A 20743-nucleotide genomic window follows, 5' to 3' on the forward strand; every position below is an offset into this window, starting at 1 on the left:
AAGTAAAGAAAACCCACTACAGGTGAAATCACATTAGTTTCTTGATGGCTCTGTAAACAAATCTGGTTATACTATACACAAAGATTAAGCCACTGGGGTCCTGGTATTATTTTTAAAGATACAAGCTTATAGGAAACAAGTGAAATGAATAAATAAATAAGCATACCCTCATTTAAATGGAAAAATCAGGACAATGTCTTTTGAAGTATGGTCCCTGGCTGCTGGGGGGCATTGCTTTATAAAATATATAAATATAAAACATATATATATATGTATATATATATATATATAAAACACTTAGCCTGACAGACACAGAGATGGAACATGGAGATATTCGTTGCATGAACCTGACAGTTGTATTTTCCTCTTGTGAGCGTATTCTGCTATCTTGTGGTTAGTGAGGATGAATGTTACAAAATGCAGGAAAATGGAGATCGAGATTTAAAAAAGGCTGTTGAGGAGGTCAATCAGAGCAGCTGGATCTCAGCATAAGGCAAAAAAGTTCTCTCTTACTCCTTCCTCCTTTTCTCTTATATCACAGGTGGCATATTTAGGCTGACAATAGTGCTCCATTGGCTTATGTAATGCACCTGTTACCTATCAAAAGTGCCCTGTGGCTTGGGATAGTTTGCCCTCAGCTGATCCCATTCCTGCAGAAAATGAGAAAAACTTCTTACCACATTCATAGCCTCAGAAACTCCACTGGAAACTCCACTGACATGTAGGAAAATCTTTTTTAAACAATGAATAGCACAAGCAAAATTGAGAGTATTTTATTTTGTAATATGAAGATCAATATATGAAGACGTTCCCAGAGGTGAACACTACAGCTTGTTTTAAAATAACATGTAGATCAGCTCTAACTTTCCTAAGGCCTGTAAACAGGTCTCCTACATCTTAGTTAGCTGAGTCAGAAAGTCCCATTTCATCCTGTTTGAACTTTCACATTTAAGGACAGGCAGGCAGAGGCTGGAGATCGCTGTCACAGCCAGTTGCACCACTTGCCATCCAAGCCACCAGGTATTGGCAGGGGGCACAGGTCACAGCTGCCCAGCATGCCACCTGCAGCGGGGGCTCAGCAGCTCACACGAGCCTCCAGCAAGAAATGCAATCTCTGAGAAAGCCAGAATTGCTAAGTGCACCCAAATAATTTTAAATATTTAAATGGCACCCATTCAGCTGAATGGGATGGCTGCTGTATCCTGTCACAGACTCTCTCACATAACAAGATACACACAGCCTGTCAGCCTGATGGAAGACACTGAGGTGCTCTTTCCTCTGTATCGATTTGCAGCCACAGCTCATAGTAACATGTGGCAGCCCACACCATCCGGTGTGCAAGCTGACTTCAGTCCTAATGGCACTAGAAATTTAAAGCCACAACTATGTGAAATCTCAGAATCTTATTCTTTTCTCTTCAGTATTTTTCTCACTGCTTCTAAAAGAGACAGCTCCTTTGTGTAAAAAAAATAAGCTTTGTGGCAAATTGTTGCTTTGCTGTACTTGGTCTGACTTCACACAGCTATGGGAAAGGGCAGATCTGCTCTTGGCAGTTTGACCTGTCTAATTATACCAGTTGGCTGCAATACAAAACTTTGTCACATCTCATCTGATCCTGTATGTCAACGTGATTAATGCAAATGGAGTATCGTGATACTTGAAGTTTAAGCCACCACTTTACTAATGCTACTGCAGTTCACAACCCTCCTTCAAAACAAGGCTTGCCTGACCAGATAAAAACACAGTGCACTGAATTCCCATCCCTGACCTGCGTGACTCTGCTTTTTATCCCAGGAGAGAGACATCCAGCGTGCCATCAGGCAAGCATTCTCAACAATTCAAAGTGCAATGACACACGAACGTGCAATTTTACATTCAAAAGCCTAATCTACAGGAACTACATTATTTCATGCAGAGTATTGAAAGTACATGTCTTGTTTTTCAGCTATATGAAAAACTACACAAATCTTCGTAGCGTTTGGCTCTCTTCAATTGTGTACTCACCTCCGTAAACACATGCTTAACTGCATGGATGTGAAACACATTGTGCCAAAATACAAATACAAAACCCCTGAGATTTATGTTCTTTGAAAAAAAATCACAAAATCTTTTTGGATAAAAAAAAAACAAGCAACAATATAGCTTCTATCAAGCCATTTTACTGTAGACTAGAAAGTCCTCTTTGGCTTTCAAGTTCGAGCTTTGCAAGCTTCAGTCAAGCCATGGTTCATATTACAGCATTTCATAATGCTTGTTAATCACCAAAAGCTTGGAATTTTCATGCCTTGAAGACTTCACAAACTGAAGTTTAGCATTTTTAAAGCTGGCTTCAACAACGATATTGTAAAAGAAATTCTGTCAATGCTGAGTAATTTAAACATATGACAGATCGTGTCATTTGGCACCTCCCAATACTACATTATTAGGGCTCCATTAATTTGAGATTTAATACGTACAACAGAAAGATCTTGATTATTTGACAAAATCTACACAAAAATAGAATGCTACTGAAAATCATTTTTAAAGATTTGTACCATATTATAAAATTTGAGAGTTCATATTATCTACAAGCAAACACTTAAATATTTTGTGTGCAGAATTATATCATAGAACCACTGAATCATGAAATTGCCTGGGTTGAAAAGGACCACAGTGATCATCCAGTTTCAACCCTCTGGACATGGGCAGGGTTGCCAACCACAGGACCAGGCTGCCCAGAGCCATATCCAGCCTGGCCTTGAATACGTCCAGGGATGGTGCATCCACAACCTCCTTGGGCAGTCTGTTCCAGTGTGTCATGAAGTGGTTGATAAATTTCCTGATAAGTGTCCCACCTAAATCCAGGTAAAGTAAGAATCTGCATAAAATAAGATGAGGGTGTAACTGTGATATTTCAGCCATCCTAAGACATAAAACAATCAACTGCATTTCTGCCTAATCAAAAATTTAAAAAGAAGAGGGTAAAAGCATTATGGTTGAGTTCAGAATTAATGACCCATACAGGGAGATGGTAAGAAAGATGTTTCAAACACAGGCTAGGAACGTGGCTTTGATAAATGAAGTCATAGCTGAAGAAAATATGTTTTTTGTTTTCTGTTGTGTGCAACCACATGCATTGCAAAACTATGTTGGTTTGGATGGGTTGAGAAGATTCTGGGAAGGACTGTCATTGATTAGTTGAGAGAAAATAAGGCGAGTGGGGAGATGTCATAAAAATCCTCATACAAGACAAAGGTTTCTATAAGCAGAAATGAAACAAACTGTTCTTCACCTCTCCTAGGGATAAGAGACACAATGATGTGTTTAAATTGCAGCAAGTAAGATTCAGGTTACACAATAGGAAAAGCTTCATCACTCTCAGGGTGGCAAAGCACTGTAATAAATTACCAGGAGAGTCTGCAGTCCTCATTCTTGGAGACTTCAGTGTGTTGGAAAAACAACTACCGAGAATGACACGTGTGCGGCCAGTGCCCCTGCACCCTGGGGCAGGTGGCCTCCCGGGATCCCTCCTGCCCTGCTCTGTGACTGCACAAGGCTGTGTGCAGCTCACAGCGACCAAAGCAAGGAAAAGGATCTCAAAAATCCCACAACACTGCATTTATTGTTATCTAATTAGCACTTGATTTATTTGTTAAGCGGAGATTATTTGTGTCTGAAATGCATTTCACATTTTCTTTAAAGCTGCAATTTTAAACAGAAAACAGGAAAAAAAAAAAAAAGAGATTTATTTTGGGCTCAGCCCCAGAATTGTAATAATGATTTTATTATTGTAAAACTCTTGTACAACTTTTAACTTGCCAACTATTTAAAGAAAAACTTCTTTTTTCCAGGCTAAGGAGGACTGTTCTCCCATCTTCCTGCTCTAGTTCCAGCTTTCTGAAGCAGATGCAAACAAACCTAGCAGTCACGTGGTTTGATTGGTTTTTATTTTTTCCTGAATAAAAGCATGAGCTATGACAAAAAGAGCCAAAAGCAGAAAGAAAGACACATTCCCAGAGACCCAGACTGTGAGTATCAGTTGTTCAGCCCTACATCAGATGTCAGGCTGCAGCAGAGGACTGAGCAGCACTGAGTACCTGACAAGGTTTCATCTTTTGGGGACGCATATGAGCTACTATTTGTTTATTTTTAAGGCAGAAGAAGCAAGGACAAAGGGACACAATGATGAGTATAACTGAGAAAATGGAATAAAAAAGGAAGAAGTGCTGTGATGAAATGATTTTCACAGTGAATGAAAAGAGAGGGAAGGAGTGGAACAGTCTGTGAAGTCACAGTTGTTCACTGGAGGTTCCGAGGAGGCGTGCGAGCTCTAACAGTGTCTATTGGTGACAGAAATGGAACAATCTGAAAAAGAGGTTATGAAGAAATAGAAAGTTTTCAGTAGAGATGAGGCTGAAAGAGTTGTCCTATCACCCTGTTAAAGTTCAGGAAGTTAGGAAAAGTTTAGTGAGAAGCAGACAAAGGGAACAGCAACATTAGTGATTTCTCCAAAGAATGTGCAGAAAAGATGGTGTTTTGAAGATGGAGATGGGAAAACAAGCAGAAGGAAGTAGGGCTGGGACAAGAGAAGTGACATTGAGAACAATGAACTCGCTTATATTTGAGGTTGTGTCAGTGCCCTCACTGTGATGCTTGCTACCACATAAACACAAAACCAGCTGCAAGCCAACACTTTCTTCACTATCAAGAGTTGGTATATATTTATTTAATACACTGTAGACTGAGGTTTATTAATACAGTCAGTTGTAGGAGTTGGCTTCTGAAGAGGAAAGAGAGGAACAAGCACAAGTTAACAAGAATTCTCCCCCCAGCTCTCCAACAGAAAGAGGACATTTGGGAAATCAGTCTCGAGTACAAGAAAATATCATTTCAGACCTCATCCACTTAAATACTCTCGAATGGATTTGTGGTATCAATTTCTGAAAAGATTCAGGACTCAGTAACCTTAAAAGAAATCCAAAGATATACAGGGCTTTATACTGAGTGTGTCTGCTAGCCACAGTTTTCCCAGTACAGCCTGCAGGACAATGCAGCTGATCTCAGGGTGCATTTGGCAATGCAAGTAGAAAGCATTGCATCTTGTGCAGCTCCTGGATAGAAACACTGGCATGGTCAGCTGGCATGGTGTTAGCTTCCGTGAGACTTGATGAAATGCCAGCCTCTTATTAAATGCCAGACTAATGCAGATACTGTACTGGAACTAAAGTGAAACCTCTGTTTAACTGAGGATGCTGAAGGAAACAACCTTCAGTGTCTGTAGGTCTTTATCAAGATATAAAAAAAATAGTGCTCTCCTACTCACTTTACAGCGTCTGGTAAGTAGCTACTTGAGAAAGATCTTTCAGTTTTTATAATTCAAAATTACTTAGGCTCAAACTATGAGCATTTTACAAGACAGATCTGCTGCTGCTAACCTTTTAGCATGAGTCATTTTCTAGGCGACCTTTTAAGTCAGCCAAGAACTGAACATCACCTGTTAACTATCTGCTTCCTATTCACTCTGCTTGACTCAACACTGTGCATGACAAAGTCTGACTGGAATTGAATTATGAGGCAAGACACAAGTGAAAGCTAGGAGCTTAGACTTTTTTTTTTGCTCTTGTATGACTACCTCTGAAAACTGCCTGTCCCTATCATGTTAAATTTCCAGACTTTATTATGCTTTACAAAAACAAGCTTGATGTCAAGCCAGGATCCACATTTTTTTTTGCAATTTCTCTTTTTTTCTTTTGTATTTCTGCTACATGAATTATTTGCAGGAAAAAAGAAAAAAAAAAGAGTTCATCTGCAGTTTGTCATTGTGGGGGATTTAGAGTAGGTCAAATTTGTGATTAATCTGTTGCTTTTTGTTTGCCGTTTAGTGATGGTGGTAAACAGATTTATGAGTCACATGAACGAACACAAATGGACAGCTTGTTGCATTCAAATATCTACAAGGGAAAAAACAAAGTAGGAAAAGAAATAAATATTTCATTTTTTTCAAGCCAGTAAACACATCTCCAGCAGAAGAAACTCTAAAAATCTATGCTTTGTATGTATCACATCTGAGACCACGGTTTCTAGGGAAATCAAACACTTGATCCTCTTCTCTTAAGGAAACCACTGTTTATAGGAAATATCTTAAGAAAATGATTTCCTTTGAGGTATCTTTTGTCAACTGACATCCCAAGGAAGACAATACAATGGTACAGAGAGGTGAATACAGCTCTTATTGCTGGCAAGAGGCCACACTCCTGCATTACATCACTGTGAGCATGCACACTTCGTTGGGCATGTTCACACGAAGGGAAGAAAAGAGAAACGAATAACTCCAAAAGCTCTTCTTGTCACCTCCACATCCCACAAGCCCGGGAATATTTTTGTGGCAGCAATAGACAACATCGCTCTCTCTGCACCTGGTCAGGACAGCACAAGAATTGCTAACTTCTGACCATGGGGAGCAGTTAGCCTGCACTATCCCTGGCTGCTGTGCCTAGGACTCACTTTGAAGTCAGAAACAGGTTCTTCTAAGGGAGTTATTCCAGACTAATGTAAAACCAGTGAGAAAAATAGAGGAAACATCATAATCTTCATTTTTAAAATTTACTGAAAACTTTGTCATATATCCAGATCAGACAAAATTTCTGACTATCATGCTAATTTCAGGTTTTAACCACCACTAATGTCATTTTCATTTCAAGTAGAGAAAAAGAGTCATTTCGGATATCTTTACAGTATAGACTAGGAACAAATCAGAGCAACTAATTTCCCCATCTTCTCCAGGCTCTCAGGAAACCTCAGAGTGATACTCTGAGAACAGAACATAACTTTTGAAATAGACAGACTATGAGAGTTAAAAGCACCTTCAACTTTCAACTTACCTGCAAGGTAAAATTCTGACAACATCATTAGGTTTGTAGCCTTCAATACAAACAGCACAGTTATCAAAGTCTGGTTCGGTTTCCTACAGGAAAGAGAACATTTTTCATTTGTGATTTTGTCAGTTAATCTCTTCAAAAGAGAGTCTATGTGACGAAATAAAACAGCCCCTGATGCATGCTGCATATTCAGTAATGCGTTTCAAGAAAAGCAAGTCAGACTTTCAACACACATCCTGCTGGAAACTTTCCCTGGGAATCATGCAGATTTAGGTAGCATGTTTCAACTTTCAGGATTTTCTGCATCTCTGCATTTTTCACATCCTCCTCTCCCTACTCTGTTCCTCCCATAATTACCCATATTCCTCTCCTACCTAGAGGACACATATGAGCTTAATAAGCAATTGGAGCTTCTGTTCTGCCTCTTTGTCCTGGTGGTCGGAAGGAATACTCAGTGCAGTGATTCATTTGGTAATGAGCAATTTGAAAAATTACCTTGTCACCTTTCCTGATTGTTCTGACTTGCAGCTTGCTGATTGCTTTCTTTGCAGCATCTCCAAGCCGGCGCTGTAATACAAAATTTGCTCTTAAGCAAAGAGTAGCTCTTCATGCAGAATTCATCATTTTTTCCTCTTAGATTTCTTAATAATCTCAAGTAACTGTACAGGGAACCAGACAGTTCTGTATCAATGTGAACAGATGAGGTCAGTCATGCTGTTATTCAGAATAAGTGCACAGTAGGTATTTTAGGCTTGTTGGTAACCCATGGCTGATGAGGCAGAGCTATGCTAATTCAGTTCTAGAGAGGAGTGCACATGAGCTTCTTGTGATATTACACTATGGCAACTATACTATTTCAGTGAGTAGCAATGTACGTAACAAGTCTGCTGTTTTGGTATCCTACTTCTTTCTTCTCCTTTTTTAAATCACACTTGCAAAAAGTACATTTTAAAATGAGGCTTGGGCTGGTAAGCACAATGAATGCTGGACTTAAGATTCAGGAGGTCTTTATTCTTATTTTGTTCCAGGATCAATTCATGATGCCCAGCAAAATTTCAGTGTTGCAACTGAAGTAATAACTTTTTAAATCATGATGAACACAAATTATCTTCTTCACTGTTGCTTTTTTTGTTTGTTTGTTTTTGTTTTTACTCCATTAAAGCAACATAAGGTATAAAAATGAGGCAAAAGTATCTGCAGTTTCTTACAGGTAAAACAATATATAGTCTTGCAGAACATCGTACACATACCTAACAGTTTGCTTTTTCTTTTTTTTTTCCATAAATTGCTCACCATGTGACATTTCTGACTGTTCTTCCTTTTTTCCTAAATACTGCCACTGTCACTCAAGGTTAAAGTAAGTAACAGCCTGATGCAAAACATCGTTCTCAAAAGCTGAAGATGGAGATGGGGCTGAGAATGATATGGGGGCAGTTGTCACAATCGCAGCTCCATGAAGCTTCTTAGCTTGTGCCAGCATCAGTACTCCAAGGACTTGGCTGCTCAATGTGCTAACGCAACAAGGAGACTGGGAGACAGACTCACAGGCTGGAAAGGTCTTGGGGAGGTCATGAGCTCCCACCCCCTCATCAAGGCTGGGTCAACTTCAAAGTCAGAGCTGTGTCCAGTCAAGTTTTGACTATCTCCAGGAAGGGAGATTTCACAACCACTGTGGATAATTTGTTCCAGTGCTTCACTGCTCTTGCGGCATCTATTTATTTATTTATTTTTAAATCACTATTCCACAAGGAGAATTTCCCTAGCTGCAATTTGTGACTTATCCTTGTCCTTTCTCTGTGCTTCTCTCAGAAGAGTCTGACACTGCCTTCCCTCCAAGCATGCACTGTGTCACTGGAGGCTGCAGGCACAGCCCTCAGCCTCCTCCTCTCTCAGCTTACTAAATGAAGTTCCCTCCACCTCTCCTCACTTGTTGCACACTTCTATCCCCAGAACACACTGGTAACCCTCCTCTGGGCTCCCTTCAGTTTTTTCTTGTCTGTCTTACACAGGACCAAACAGCACACCTACTCCCATGACATCCTGTTGGTTTATAACAGTGCGTTCCGAGTCGCTACCAGTAAATGACTTAAACTCTTCTTCTCGCCCCCTTTTCCCATCTAGTTTCCAACCATGTGCTGTTAGTTAGGCGGGAGATTTAGGAGCTCTGGTGACTCAGAAGACATTCAACTTTCAGAGCCGGGAACACCGCCTGTGCTGGAATTCTGAGGGCATGTCAGTGGGAAGGGTTTCCAGCTGGAGGGGCAAGAGCATGAAGCCAAAAATGAGAGGAAGCTGAACATTGTCTGTAAATTGCGACCTCATCGTCACACAGATATGATTAATAAATTACCACTTTGTTCTTTGGATTAAATTAAAAGCACTGTATTTAATTTAGAGGGTGAGTTTATTGGATTGGAAAGACATAGAATGTGTGTAATCCTGAAAGCAGTGAGCAATTTCAGGCCAGAGATGAAAATTATCTTGGCTATCATATAGGATTTACATATGTGCTTTCCAGCACAGCTAATTATTACATGTGAGGGACTTCCTTGTAGTTACATCTCTTTCCTGTGGTACATTTTTCTCACAGTCTCCCTTCAATAAACAGATATGACAAGAGCTGGAAGCATTTCTTGCCAGCTGTTTGTTTCTTCAATGTAAATCAAAGACAGACTGATAACACAGAGCAAGACAAGAGCCATTGCACCCTGCTTCAGGAATTGCTTGTGATTTCTTTTTATCATTATTATTACTTAAACTAATGAAATGTCTCAGCTCTTTTTTTTTTTTTTTTGCACATTTTTCAAGGGGATTGGACAAGATTAAAGACTCATGTACATCTTTGATCTGCTTGTTTTCATGTTTGCTTTCTCTTGTCTATCTTAAACAGTCAAGTTCATGACTTAAATGCAAATAAGAATTACTTAATTTTTGACAACGAGTAAAGTTGTACTTCCAAAGGATTCTTCTATTTGAACAAAAGGCATGCTATCACCAATCATTGTCCCTAGAAGATAAGAGGCATTACAATACTTCAAGGGTTTAAAATGAAGCTTAGAGATTTATAATCACAAATCCCATAATGTCATTAGCAAGACTGCAACATTTGATATTGGACTGGAAGGAGTTAAGAGTATCAGATGTGGAGGTCTTGTGGAGATTATGCTACTATACAAAAAGAAAGGACAGTAGCATGGAAAGCATCACTCATCTCCTCCTAAGGAAGTAAATGACAGAAATGACAGAATACGCTCTGGAAGGGAAATAAAGAGTGACCCTCTCTTAATGGCTTTACTGGACTGTCACCTTTTGGGAAAGGAGGTCACCTTTTACCTTGAGCAGAATGAGGCAAAGCAGCAGGATGAAATACCAGCCACATCACCACAGATCAGATTGCGGACTTTCATCATGGGAAGCATATTCCTAAGACTGATTCCAATATGATGTCACTCTCCAATGGCCCAAAACTCACTAAAAAGTCATGATCACCTGTTTTCTTTCTCAGAGAATTGCCCGACCATCCATGTGGTGCCAGTTACATACTAAACTGGGTTCTTCCCTGGATATTAACCCAGGACTTGCAGGCCCCAGTGGAATAACTGCCTGCTTTGGCTTTTGCCATCCTGCAAAAATCATAGAGCTCACCTGGTTTCAAAATGATCTTAAGTAAAGCTTCTTAACAAGAAGTAAATCGGAAGAAACAACATGAGAGAAATCCTGCCAATAGACATGAAACTCAAATATCTCCTGCTTGCTGTCTTCCTGTCCCATGGCTCACAGACAAAAGAAAGATCTCTGATCTCAGAAAGAGACACTGGTGAAATATGAACGGTGATGCACTGATGTGATATTTTTTAAAGCCTGTGTTCTGGCTACTTACAAGGCTAAGATGGCAAGTCACAGTTTGCTGAATTACCTCTGGGAATTCACTTATCACGTAATTCCCAACTGCTTTCAATTAGCTCTGCAACATGATGTTGCTTGATACAAACAATTCCCCTAGTCTTTCATACACATTGTCAGAATTCTCATTTTCAGGAGAACTCCAGGAATGAGCTGCTGAGGAAACAGATTGACTATGCTTCTCTTTCAGAAAATCATTTGCTTGATATCAAAAGAACATCACACTGAGCATATCTACTTCCTGACCATTTTTTTAGGTGGGAAAGGAAGAGAAAAACTTGGGATTTTCATGCACATGAATATTACTACCTACCTTCTACTTTGACACATATATAGCCATCTGTGCTAAAGATGCTCTTAAAAGCTCAAAACATTAAAATAAAAATTGAAACATAAGCATGTTTTCTATGACTGTAGGAAGCACAATTGTAGATGACACCCTAGCTGCAGAAGCACAACCCCATAGTGAAAGACAATTTTGGTCTCTACTGTAGAAATTCCCAACTAAGTTTACATTTACATGAGCAGGCATTGGCATGCAGCGAGAAACCTTGCAGTCCTGGTTCTCCACTCAGCTAAAGCAGGCACCTACCTGGTTCTCCTTTCTGGCACATGAACCTGGATTTTGCATAGGTGGTGAAGAACAGTGATGGCTGAATATAAATGCATGTGGTATATGCCCAGGTTTCATCTCACTAAGGAGTAACAGGAGAAATCCAAGAGATTCTTCAATCTTCCTATCTGCCTGTATTATTAGCCAGAGTTGTTGCTTTAAGTAAGTTCTTAAAATTACTGACTGATAAGCAACTTCAGCTGTGTACAAGATGGGAAGCAGACCTGGGAAGGAGAGTCGTATATGAAAGAGCAAGGAGGTAGAGGTGGTGATGAGGCTTGACAAAAAAAATGCTCCAAGGAAACCAAGAGGTAGATACAGTGGGTCAGCTGGGAAGAGGTAAACTGAAACATGACTTAGGGATACTTGAAGTAATCAATGAAAGACATTCAGAAACCTTGCTTTCCTATAATACAACCTTTTCTGCTAATCAGCTACCCTGTCCCACTCCCTCAGCACAGTGCCCAAGGTGCCAACTCAGAGGCTGGACTGCTCCAAGCAGCCTCACTGTCAGACATAGCTAGGAAGGGTATGCATGATGGAAGTGAGCAAAGAGGCAAGCACAAGTTCTCCTTCAACTAAGAAAACACTGGCCCTCACAAGCTCTTATTTTAATAATCTGTGATTTAAAATCATTCAGATATCAAAACAAATTTAACCTCCTTTTTTATTATTTTAAAAACAGAAACCTAATTAACGAGTCACAGCTTTTAGCACTTAGAGAGATGAGCAGTCAGTGTTCAATTAGATCCTAAAGAACCTTGAGTAGGAACTGATGGCACAACAACAAATAGGCCAGCTGGCTCCCTCTTCCTCTGAAGCTCTATTTACACAAACATCTCAACCTTACCCTTTGGATAAGCTTTAACTAACAAACAGAAGAAAGCACCTTTCTTAATGCTGGTGAGCAACATAGGCACTTACAACAAATAAACACAATACCTTCATACAGATGGACAAATGCAAGCTAGAATGGCAAAAGTTTTTGAGACAAATGATAAAAGAATCACATTCTAAACTATATCCCAAAAAGCAACAGAACACATTTCTCTTGAACATATCTGAATATTCAAGAACTTTGGGCTCCCATCTTCATGTTACAAGATAATGTGCTCAAGATTAAAAAAAAGAAAAGCAGAACATTAGAGGAAGGAACCCTCATGAAAAAAGAAAGAGCAAATTGAGCTATTCTGACAGCTACCTACATTCAATAGCCAAGACTAAAAAGGTCTTTAACAGAAATGGTTGAATGTTATCCATATATGTCACCGAGTACCGTTTTTCATAAGTAAAGAGCAGTAGTGGAATTACAAGACAGGCAGAACTGAGTGATGAAAGCATATAAAGAAATCCTAGTTTGTCCTGCATAATTAGTCCAGCTTTGAAAATAAAGTAAGAATTGCTTAGGAGGCCTGTTTTCTTATTCTTTTCAAAAACAGAATTTGTATTAATAACAAAGTTATCAAGAATCCTCTGCAGAGGATAATTGTTTGTGCACACATTAGTCTCATTTAAATTCTGGACAGAAAAGACTGGAAAGCAAAACTGCTTGAACATATAAACTTGTAATTCCAAACTATGATGTATAACCTGAAGCGTGCTTCTTATTTTGCTGGGTTTCATATTTATGTATGTCTACTGACACTGCTAATCTGCCTGTATAATTACTTGATTGAAGGCACATTCAGGGTACTCACATGCATAAATTAGGCACACATGTGCTTTAGCAGCCAAAGCATCTGAAAATTACCACAGCCACTACAGTCGCAGTGATTCTGCTGCCAGTGATGCTCAAATTCCAGCTGGGATAGTCTCATTTTCACTATTCAAAATTTCATGGTCTATATTTAAAAGTAAAATATATTCTTTCTGTCTGTAAATACAGAGCAGCTGCTTTCTCTGCATCTCTGAGGATGCCTAAGTTTCAGTGGGAGTGGTGAGGGATCTCTATATGTTAAGTTTATGTTTGAGTGCAGCAGTACTTTCTTCTGCAAGACAATTATAAACAATCCCTGTTTATTTTTTTAAGCAGAGCAAACAAAGCAGTCCTCCTCCTGCTGGAACAGGAGTTTATTAAGGGTCCAAAACCATCTCTGAATCACAGAGCATTATTTTTCCTGCAGTAAAACGGTCATCTCCTCAGATTTCAACATTGATAACGTTTCCTACTGAACCATTAAAATGAAACATAGAAGTCTCAGTTTCACAGTTCTGCTGATGCCAAAATTAGTTGGATCCAGTCAATAAAAGATGAAACTTATCATTAACATTGCTACTAATATTCATTTCTGAACTACTATAAAGATTCAAGGTGCATTATAAACCCAGAGGGCCTCAGAACCTACCACCCATTCCCACACAATGCTGCTGGCTTCTCTCCAGCCCTATAGGTTTTGTGTCTCTTTCAGGGACAGGCTGGACAAAATGCCAAAACCAAGGTTTTAATAATACAGGTGGATATCTACAGTGACTACACCACTTACACGTTCAGTGATCGCTGTCAAATAAACAGCAATGGCTTTTCCTTTAAAGGCCCTTCAGAAGAAGCATGAAAATGAAAACTCTGTTCTTTTTAATATCTTCACATATTGCAAAGCCTTATTTCTCATAGGTATTTCTGCACACTTCATTACATTTTATTTATCTCTTTGATCATAAGGGTTTTTATTTGTATTCATTCCTCTATCGCTTGGCTATGTGTAACAAACTAATCTTTTCACTAATACACATTATCATTCTTTCTGTCTGTTTCATGTGTGTTTTGCACGGAAAAAGCCCCCACATAATACATACAATATATTCATTTTTTTCCCCTTAATTCCATTTATACTGACAGAATTCTTGCCTTTCTCCATACACAGAAATTTTTATATCCTCATTCTTTTCACTACTCAGTATTAGGTGGGTTTTTTGTTTGTTTGTTTGTTTGTTTTTTTAAACCTCACATAAATTTTCCTCAAATTTTACTTCAAGGTTATTTAAAATTGAATCCCACGGTGATTATTTTTTTGGAAACCAAGACCCACTGCAGCAATGACTCACCTGATTCCTGTCCCTGGCGTTTGCGTAGCGGAATCGCTGGATGTAATAGAAGACCAGCCATGCCAGTGAGATGATCATCAGCACAATGAAGGAGATGGAGACAAACACCACGGAGGTCCGGCTGACATACTTCTGCAGGTTTCGTGTCCCAATTGTTATATACATCATCACAGTGATGTTCCTCTCCAGGAGGCTCACTATCTCTTTTCCTTTGGGTTCAGGAATCATTATTGCTACAACATCATCTAGGCCTGTCATAGAGAAGAGAGAAAAGAAACTTTAATTAGAACAGCTGAATGCAATGTAAGAGAATGACAAGAGGGTATAGTAAGGCAACAAAGCAAAAACAATAACAAAAAGCTCCTCTTTCTCATCCTGATTTTCATCAGGAGGTAAGCTGGATGGATGTGGTGAAGTTTTCAACCAGAACCAGTTACACAGTTCGTTCCCATAAAGCTGATCTGTGAGATACGTAAAACATGTTTCATGGTTTGACAAATACAGGCATCCAGTTCTGCTGAGGCTTATCGAGCAGAATAGTGCTGTAGCCAGCACAGAAAGAGAGATGTGCCAGAGCTAGCATAATTCCCTCCAGCACCCCATGCACTTATCATAGCCCATTCTGCACAAAGCCCCACCAAGTTCCAACTCAGACCAGAAGTGCTTCCAGTCACTGATTCCCACAGGGCTGGAGGGTGAACACACCAAAGTGTTGTTGTTCTTGCCCAAGGGCAGGGATGGGTGAGGGCTGTAGGGACAACAGGATCTCTAAACATTCCATGTGGAGCTCAGCCTGCCCTGTGCCACCAAGGCACTCTACAGCCTGAGACCAGCCAGGTGTTTAGGAGCCATAGTGAAAGTCAGCAGCACCATTTTATTTACTAAAAGATGTTACTGCAGCTCAGCTCAGCCCCTGACATAGTTCACAGCACATCCCACAGAGGCATGTGTCAGCACAACCAATGTAGCAAAGGGGTTTCCATTTCTAGGATGGGGTAGGGTCTTCCTACTATCCTGTCTGCCCATCTGAAGCCACAGCTCTGTGAAATTAGGTCCTCCTCTGCATCATTTTTCCTTTATGAGCTGTGCTGTTTTGGTTTTGCATTACATACTGCTGAAACATGTTTCCTTTCTTTTATATGCTCTATGTACACAGCAAATAAAAGTCTGAAATCGTCTGGGATGAGGCGGCTTGTTAGATGCATTTTCTAGCTCTGTGGATAAAAAGAATTACTTTATGGTTAATATTAGGAATTTTGTTCTTTCCTTTCACAAAACAAGCGTATACAATTTTTACAGCTAAGCTATATTTTGCAATGGTCAAATCCAGCATTACTCTAAATAGCTAAGTACCAACAAGATGTACTTGAATGCAGAAACATGCCAGATACAATAACATCAACGCTGACCATGAACTGGAATTTATAAAGGAAAGTACAAACTTGAAAGGAAGGGTTGAAGTCAGAGAGATGAAGTGGAGGTGAGTGTTTTGGCATTTCAGCTGAAATCCCAGGAGATCAGTTGTAAACTCCACTGTTATCTGTATTTTGACTGTGGAAGGAAGACGAAAAGCCACCTACTGTGGGACATCCATAGAGGTGGGAAAGGATTGCCTGCCTTCAAACAGACTGTGTTTCTGACAGCACCCCCTTCCCAACCCAGGAAGCATTGTGCGCCCAGTCCCTGTGGTCCAGCTCAGATGTTAATCTGCCAAAAACTCCTGGGAAGTATAAACCAGGTTTTCAAAGGCATTTAGATACCCAAAGATTTCAACAGGAGTTTAACAAAATTTCAGACATACTAAAGAGGACATGTGGGTAACATTCAATAGAAAATGCTAACTGTGGTGGATTTTTTTTCCAATTCTGCTGGATGCCTGGATGGCTTGGAGGTACTGAAATAGCTGTGACAGACTGTAGCCACTCACAGACAAAATAAATATGCAGCAAAGCTGGGAACTGAATCCTGCTTTCTCAAGTCTTGGAGCTGAAGTGCAAATTGCACCACTTTCATGATGGAAAGCCTCACAAAAGGGATACTTCCCTGATTACGAATAGGCCAGTCAATGAACTGGGTGAAATTGCTGGGTCAAAAAGAATTTTCAGTATCCGTGGTAGACGATTTAACTTTTCTGCTGATACACTTCCATAAATTGTAATGATTTTCAGGTATTTTCCTTCTGTTGTCTAGTACGGCTCCACCTTCAGCAGTCAAGTTTAAATTAACCTTTGCAACACACCTGATACCTGTTTATTATCAAAGACTAATGCAGGCATTACCCTAACAGGCTAGGGAGAATTTGCTATGTCTCAAAGTGGCCAAGAAAGGCACCGATGATGTCAGTAATTTTCCTACATCAAGACAAATTGTCTGGAGCATTGCTTATGTTTCTCACAGCTGCTCACATGGCTTACTTAATTCTTTTCTTGAAGAAAAATAATGACAGCTTCAAATCACTCCACATGAAAACCAAAGGAGCAACCACACAAACAGCCACAAAGTACCCACAGCAAAAAAAAATAAATCCCACAGCTGAAAATACTGAAATTAATTTCACCACCTTCTCTCAAAAGCCACCTCCTCACTTGTCCAAACAGCCATCTCACATCATCTGCACTGTGATGTAGGATGTGGTATGGAAGATATCACCTGGAAGACTGTGCCAATGGAAGGGATGGATGAAAATATTTTCATTAAGAAAATACAGGTGGCATTTTAACTGTTAGATAATCCTTAACCCACAATGTCTTTTAAAACATGCTTATAGCGCCTTTACTTTGTCTAACTCATCTGAACAAAGCTCAGTGTATTTTTGGAGAACTACATATAATGGACAATGGCCATACATGACACACTGCACATTAAGAATCACGTTCAATTAATAATGGGATTAATATACCTATAATAACAACACAAGGATTTCACAGTAATGTCCTACCTTTTTAATACCAAAGAGAGAGTCAAAAATTATGATCTCCTGGATAAATTTGACCTCATTCCTGCTCTTCAGAGCCTGCCCTTTCTGATCAAACTACAGTGCAGCTTTCAGTCTTGGGTTCACTATGGAAGCATCATGAAGTGATGTTCCATTGACAAGAGCGCAACCACATGCATACCTTCACTTTCTCATACTTCCATCCCATTGCTAGGATTATCTACTGCCACCTCTGGCCTATGGCCTTTCATGATACTTTACAAAACAAGACACTATATATTGCCATGGATATACGCTAAACAAAACTGTGTTTAGAAATGCAAAGTCAGAAGACAGCTATTTGCAAGAAGCAAGCAGCTGCTTTCATCTATTCAAACACTTAATATATTCAAACTGTAAGCTTATTTTCTTGGAAAACATTAGTTTGTAATGCAGCATTCTTGGAAAAAACAAACACTAACAAAGCTTATCAGCAACAAATAATCAGGAAGATTTTTTTGTAGCGTTCTATTAAGTTCATGATAATTTCTCCAAGGCCTTACAGAAAGGGCTATTTGGTCAATTGAGCTATTAAATTTTTAATCTCAAATACAATTAATATTGGGAAGAAACAACAATTACCAAGTGTTTGTTTTCCATTCCTCCCTCACATCACAGTATTATCACTGTTTTGGTATTTAACAGCATGTGGGAAGCCATTAAATATATATCGTATATATAGGAAAACTATACACATACCAGAAGAGAAATAATGTAAGGAGCCATCCATCAATCATAGAGATGATTTTTATGCTCAAGTACACATTTGTTCAACAGACTTCAGGAAAAAAAGAACTATCTGGTAATACGTACTGATGCTTCTCTTGTGAGTTAGATGCTAACAATGCCTTTCATTACATCCACAATGGCAACTGCACTTTGTGGCACCCTTGTTACCTAACACATTTCTTTTCTTTTTCTGGCCAAGATTAATGCAGACTTTGACATGATTTTTTAAATAGCTGTCAGGATGAATCAGAGATTCATAAATCAGAGGTATTCAGGCTGCAGTGAATGGATTTTCTTCTTCAGCTTAGGAAATACTTAACATATCAATGTTCTCTCCTTATATGCCAATAACAAAACAAGCAAGGTAGAACTTGCAGGCATTCGTGATGTTTAAACTCCCTTCAGTTTGCTGAAGCAGATTCACCTCACCACATATTTCTGAGTGGAGAATACATGCTGCAGATCCACAGGCAGCGATTCAGCTTCTGTGCTCTGCATTCCCTGCTATTATGCTGCTCTGCCAACAGGGCCAAGCTTTGCTGGCTCCAGAGAGGCAATACTGTGGTGCTCTGTACAGGCTCAGCTTGGCTCCCAGTCACAGGGTAACCCTGTGGCTAATCCATCAGTGGCAGAACAGCCCAACCAAGCTGTGTCTGCTTTGTTCACTTAAAAAGAGTTGTTCTGGAAATAATTTTGATTCACCCAGGCATTATTCCATCTTGCATGGGTCATCCTGAACTGTCCCTCACCCCGGCCTGCAGGAAAAGGAGTAACATTTTGCCAGTGTCCAAGGACAGAAGGGACTGTGAAGGGAGGGAGGTAGATGCAAAGAGCTTGCAGTGAGCTCCAGCTCTCCTCTACCTCCTGCTCAGCAGCAGGTGGTGCTCAGCAAAGCAGCAATTACGTCAGAGAATATTTTCTATGGTGAGATGCGCACTTAAGAAAAATACCTGGGAGAGCCTCTCCAAACCTTCCTCCTCCCCTCAGCATTTGGCTGTGAAGTGCATTTCAGCTGGGATGCTTTCCATGCCAAGCTGCAAACTCTTTTAAGGGTAACAGTCTATTCGCTGGTGGCGCAGGAAAACAAAGACTCCGGCTTGGTAACCCATGGCTTTACAACTCAAGAAATGAAGAGATTTTATGAGCAGAAGATGCAAGTAACATTTTCCACCTTGTAAACAGGCTTTGGTGACAACCCTATGACATTTCTTGTTTCTGCTTTGGGAGCTGTGGAGTGATGTTGAAAAAGGTCCTCTGTTCTCTTAATTAAGAAGCAGGTCCAACAGAGGGGGGCTGCTTCTTTACTGCTTTGTCAGTTCTTCATTGAGGCTCTGACAAGTGATTTGCTTCTGATATATCTTAGAAGATTTACTTCTTGGTGCTTGGCAACTTCCAGAAGTCAGAGAAATAATTAACTTGAATTACTTGAATATAATTCTAATTTGGGAGGTATATAGCTCTTCTCTGTGATGTTCTATCAAAAAGTCAATATGGATTTCTCTTAAGCTGTACATCAAAATCATCTACTAAACTATTTCCTTCCACAGATTCTGTAGCAGAAAACTCAGACGTAATTTTAGAGTTCAGAAATTGCCTTAATGCAACTTTGCTCACAACCTGGTCTGTGTGGAGGCCAGGGACAAACACCCCACAGGATGGTGCAAGAGTCTAAGCAACTCTTCCTTTACACCTTGAAGAAACAATTTTATTACTAGGAATCAATTTCAGTAACCATCACCTATTATGAAGAAGCCAGACAAATGCAGATCTAAACAGTTTGACAGCCTGCAAGTGCCCAGCTCAGGCCATAGTGTTCTGGAAGCCCCATGCAGCACAAGCCAATTCAGCAGTTGTGCTTCCAACAAGCTCAGCAGCCTGGGCTCTGCACAAGCACTGGCTGTGCTGCCACCCATGTGGTTGCTCTCCTGCTGCACCCCCGCTGCTACCTGCATCTGTGCAAATAGATTTTACAATGCAGTTCAGATTATGTGTTTAAAGCAAATTTGGAACAAAGCATGGACTTTAGGATAGCACTTTTTCTGTTGGCTTTTTTTTAGTCCAGAACAGTAGCTCAGCCAGGAAGTATCAAAGAAGAAAAGAAATTCACGCTGCTGGTGCCATACTTGTGATTAACTAAGATTGTCTAAACAAGAATAGTGTGTTGGACTATTAAGAAGATAGGACCTTTTGCTACAGACTTGGTTCTCTTTGAGAATACTCCTGCTTCTAATACTGTTTGGTTCCTTTACAATGAAATTATGTGGGAAATAGTATGTATGTTAATCGGGTGGTATTTCAATTGAACATTAATGCTGTATAAATTGTTCTGATATTTTCACAGTTGCATCAAGAGTAATGTCTTAAAGATCACCTGATGAGAGCTGGATCTCAGTTCTCCTGTTCTTAATGACACAATTATAAACTGACCAGCATATCAGCTTATCTCTGTTTTCTTTTCCCCTTAGTAATAAGCATAGGCTTAAATTACATTTTTTGTGAGCTCAAAAATTACTTTGGGAAATCAAAGCAATATTTTAGGCAAACTTATTCCTGAGTTTCAACTATTTCAGAGAAGTAGCAGTGTAAATATCATTTAAACGAAGCCTTGGAGTTTTACACAGGCCA

At 39.7% G+C, this 20743-nt stretch overlaps 1 protein-coding gene across 2 annotated transcripts in view; it reads right to left on the bottom strand.

Annotated features, from left to right (window-relative positions):
• The window catches only part of RNF150 (ring finger protein 150), a 118677-nt gene that overhangs the window by 36950 nt on the left and 60984 nt on the right, over positions 1–20743 (bottom strand). The window contains exons 2-5 of one of the 2 annotated variants that reach the window (XM_085546437.1): positions 14416–14666; positions 7353–7424; positions 6861–6943; positions 223–5930 (exon numbers count right to left, since the gene is read on the bottom strand). In XM_085546437.1, coding sequence (XP_085402563.1) covers positions 5858–5930; positions 6861–6943; positions 7353–7424; positions 14416–14666 — 479 coding nt within the window. In that variant the 3' untranslated portion in view covers positions 223–5857. Of the gene's footprint in view, positions 1–222; positions 5931–6860; positions 6944–7352; positions 7425–14415; positions 14667–20743 lie in introns of those variants that run through there. The other variant, XM_015861049.3, reaches the window with a different exon arrangement.

The sequence above is a fragment of the Coturnix japonica genome, chromosome 4, assembly GCF_054131305.1.
Source record: "Coturnix japonica strain WE chromosome 4, WE-NBRP24, whole genome shotgun sequence".
Taxonomy (NCBI): Eukaryota; Metazoa; Chordata; class Aves; order Galliformes; family Phasianidae; genus Coturnix; species Coturnix japonica.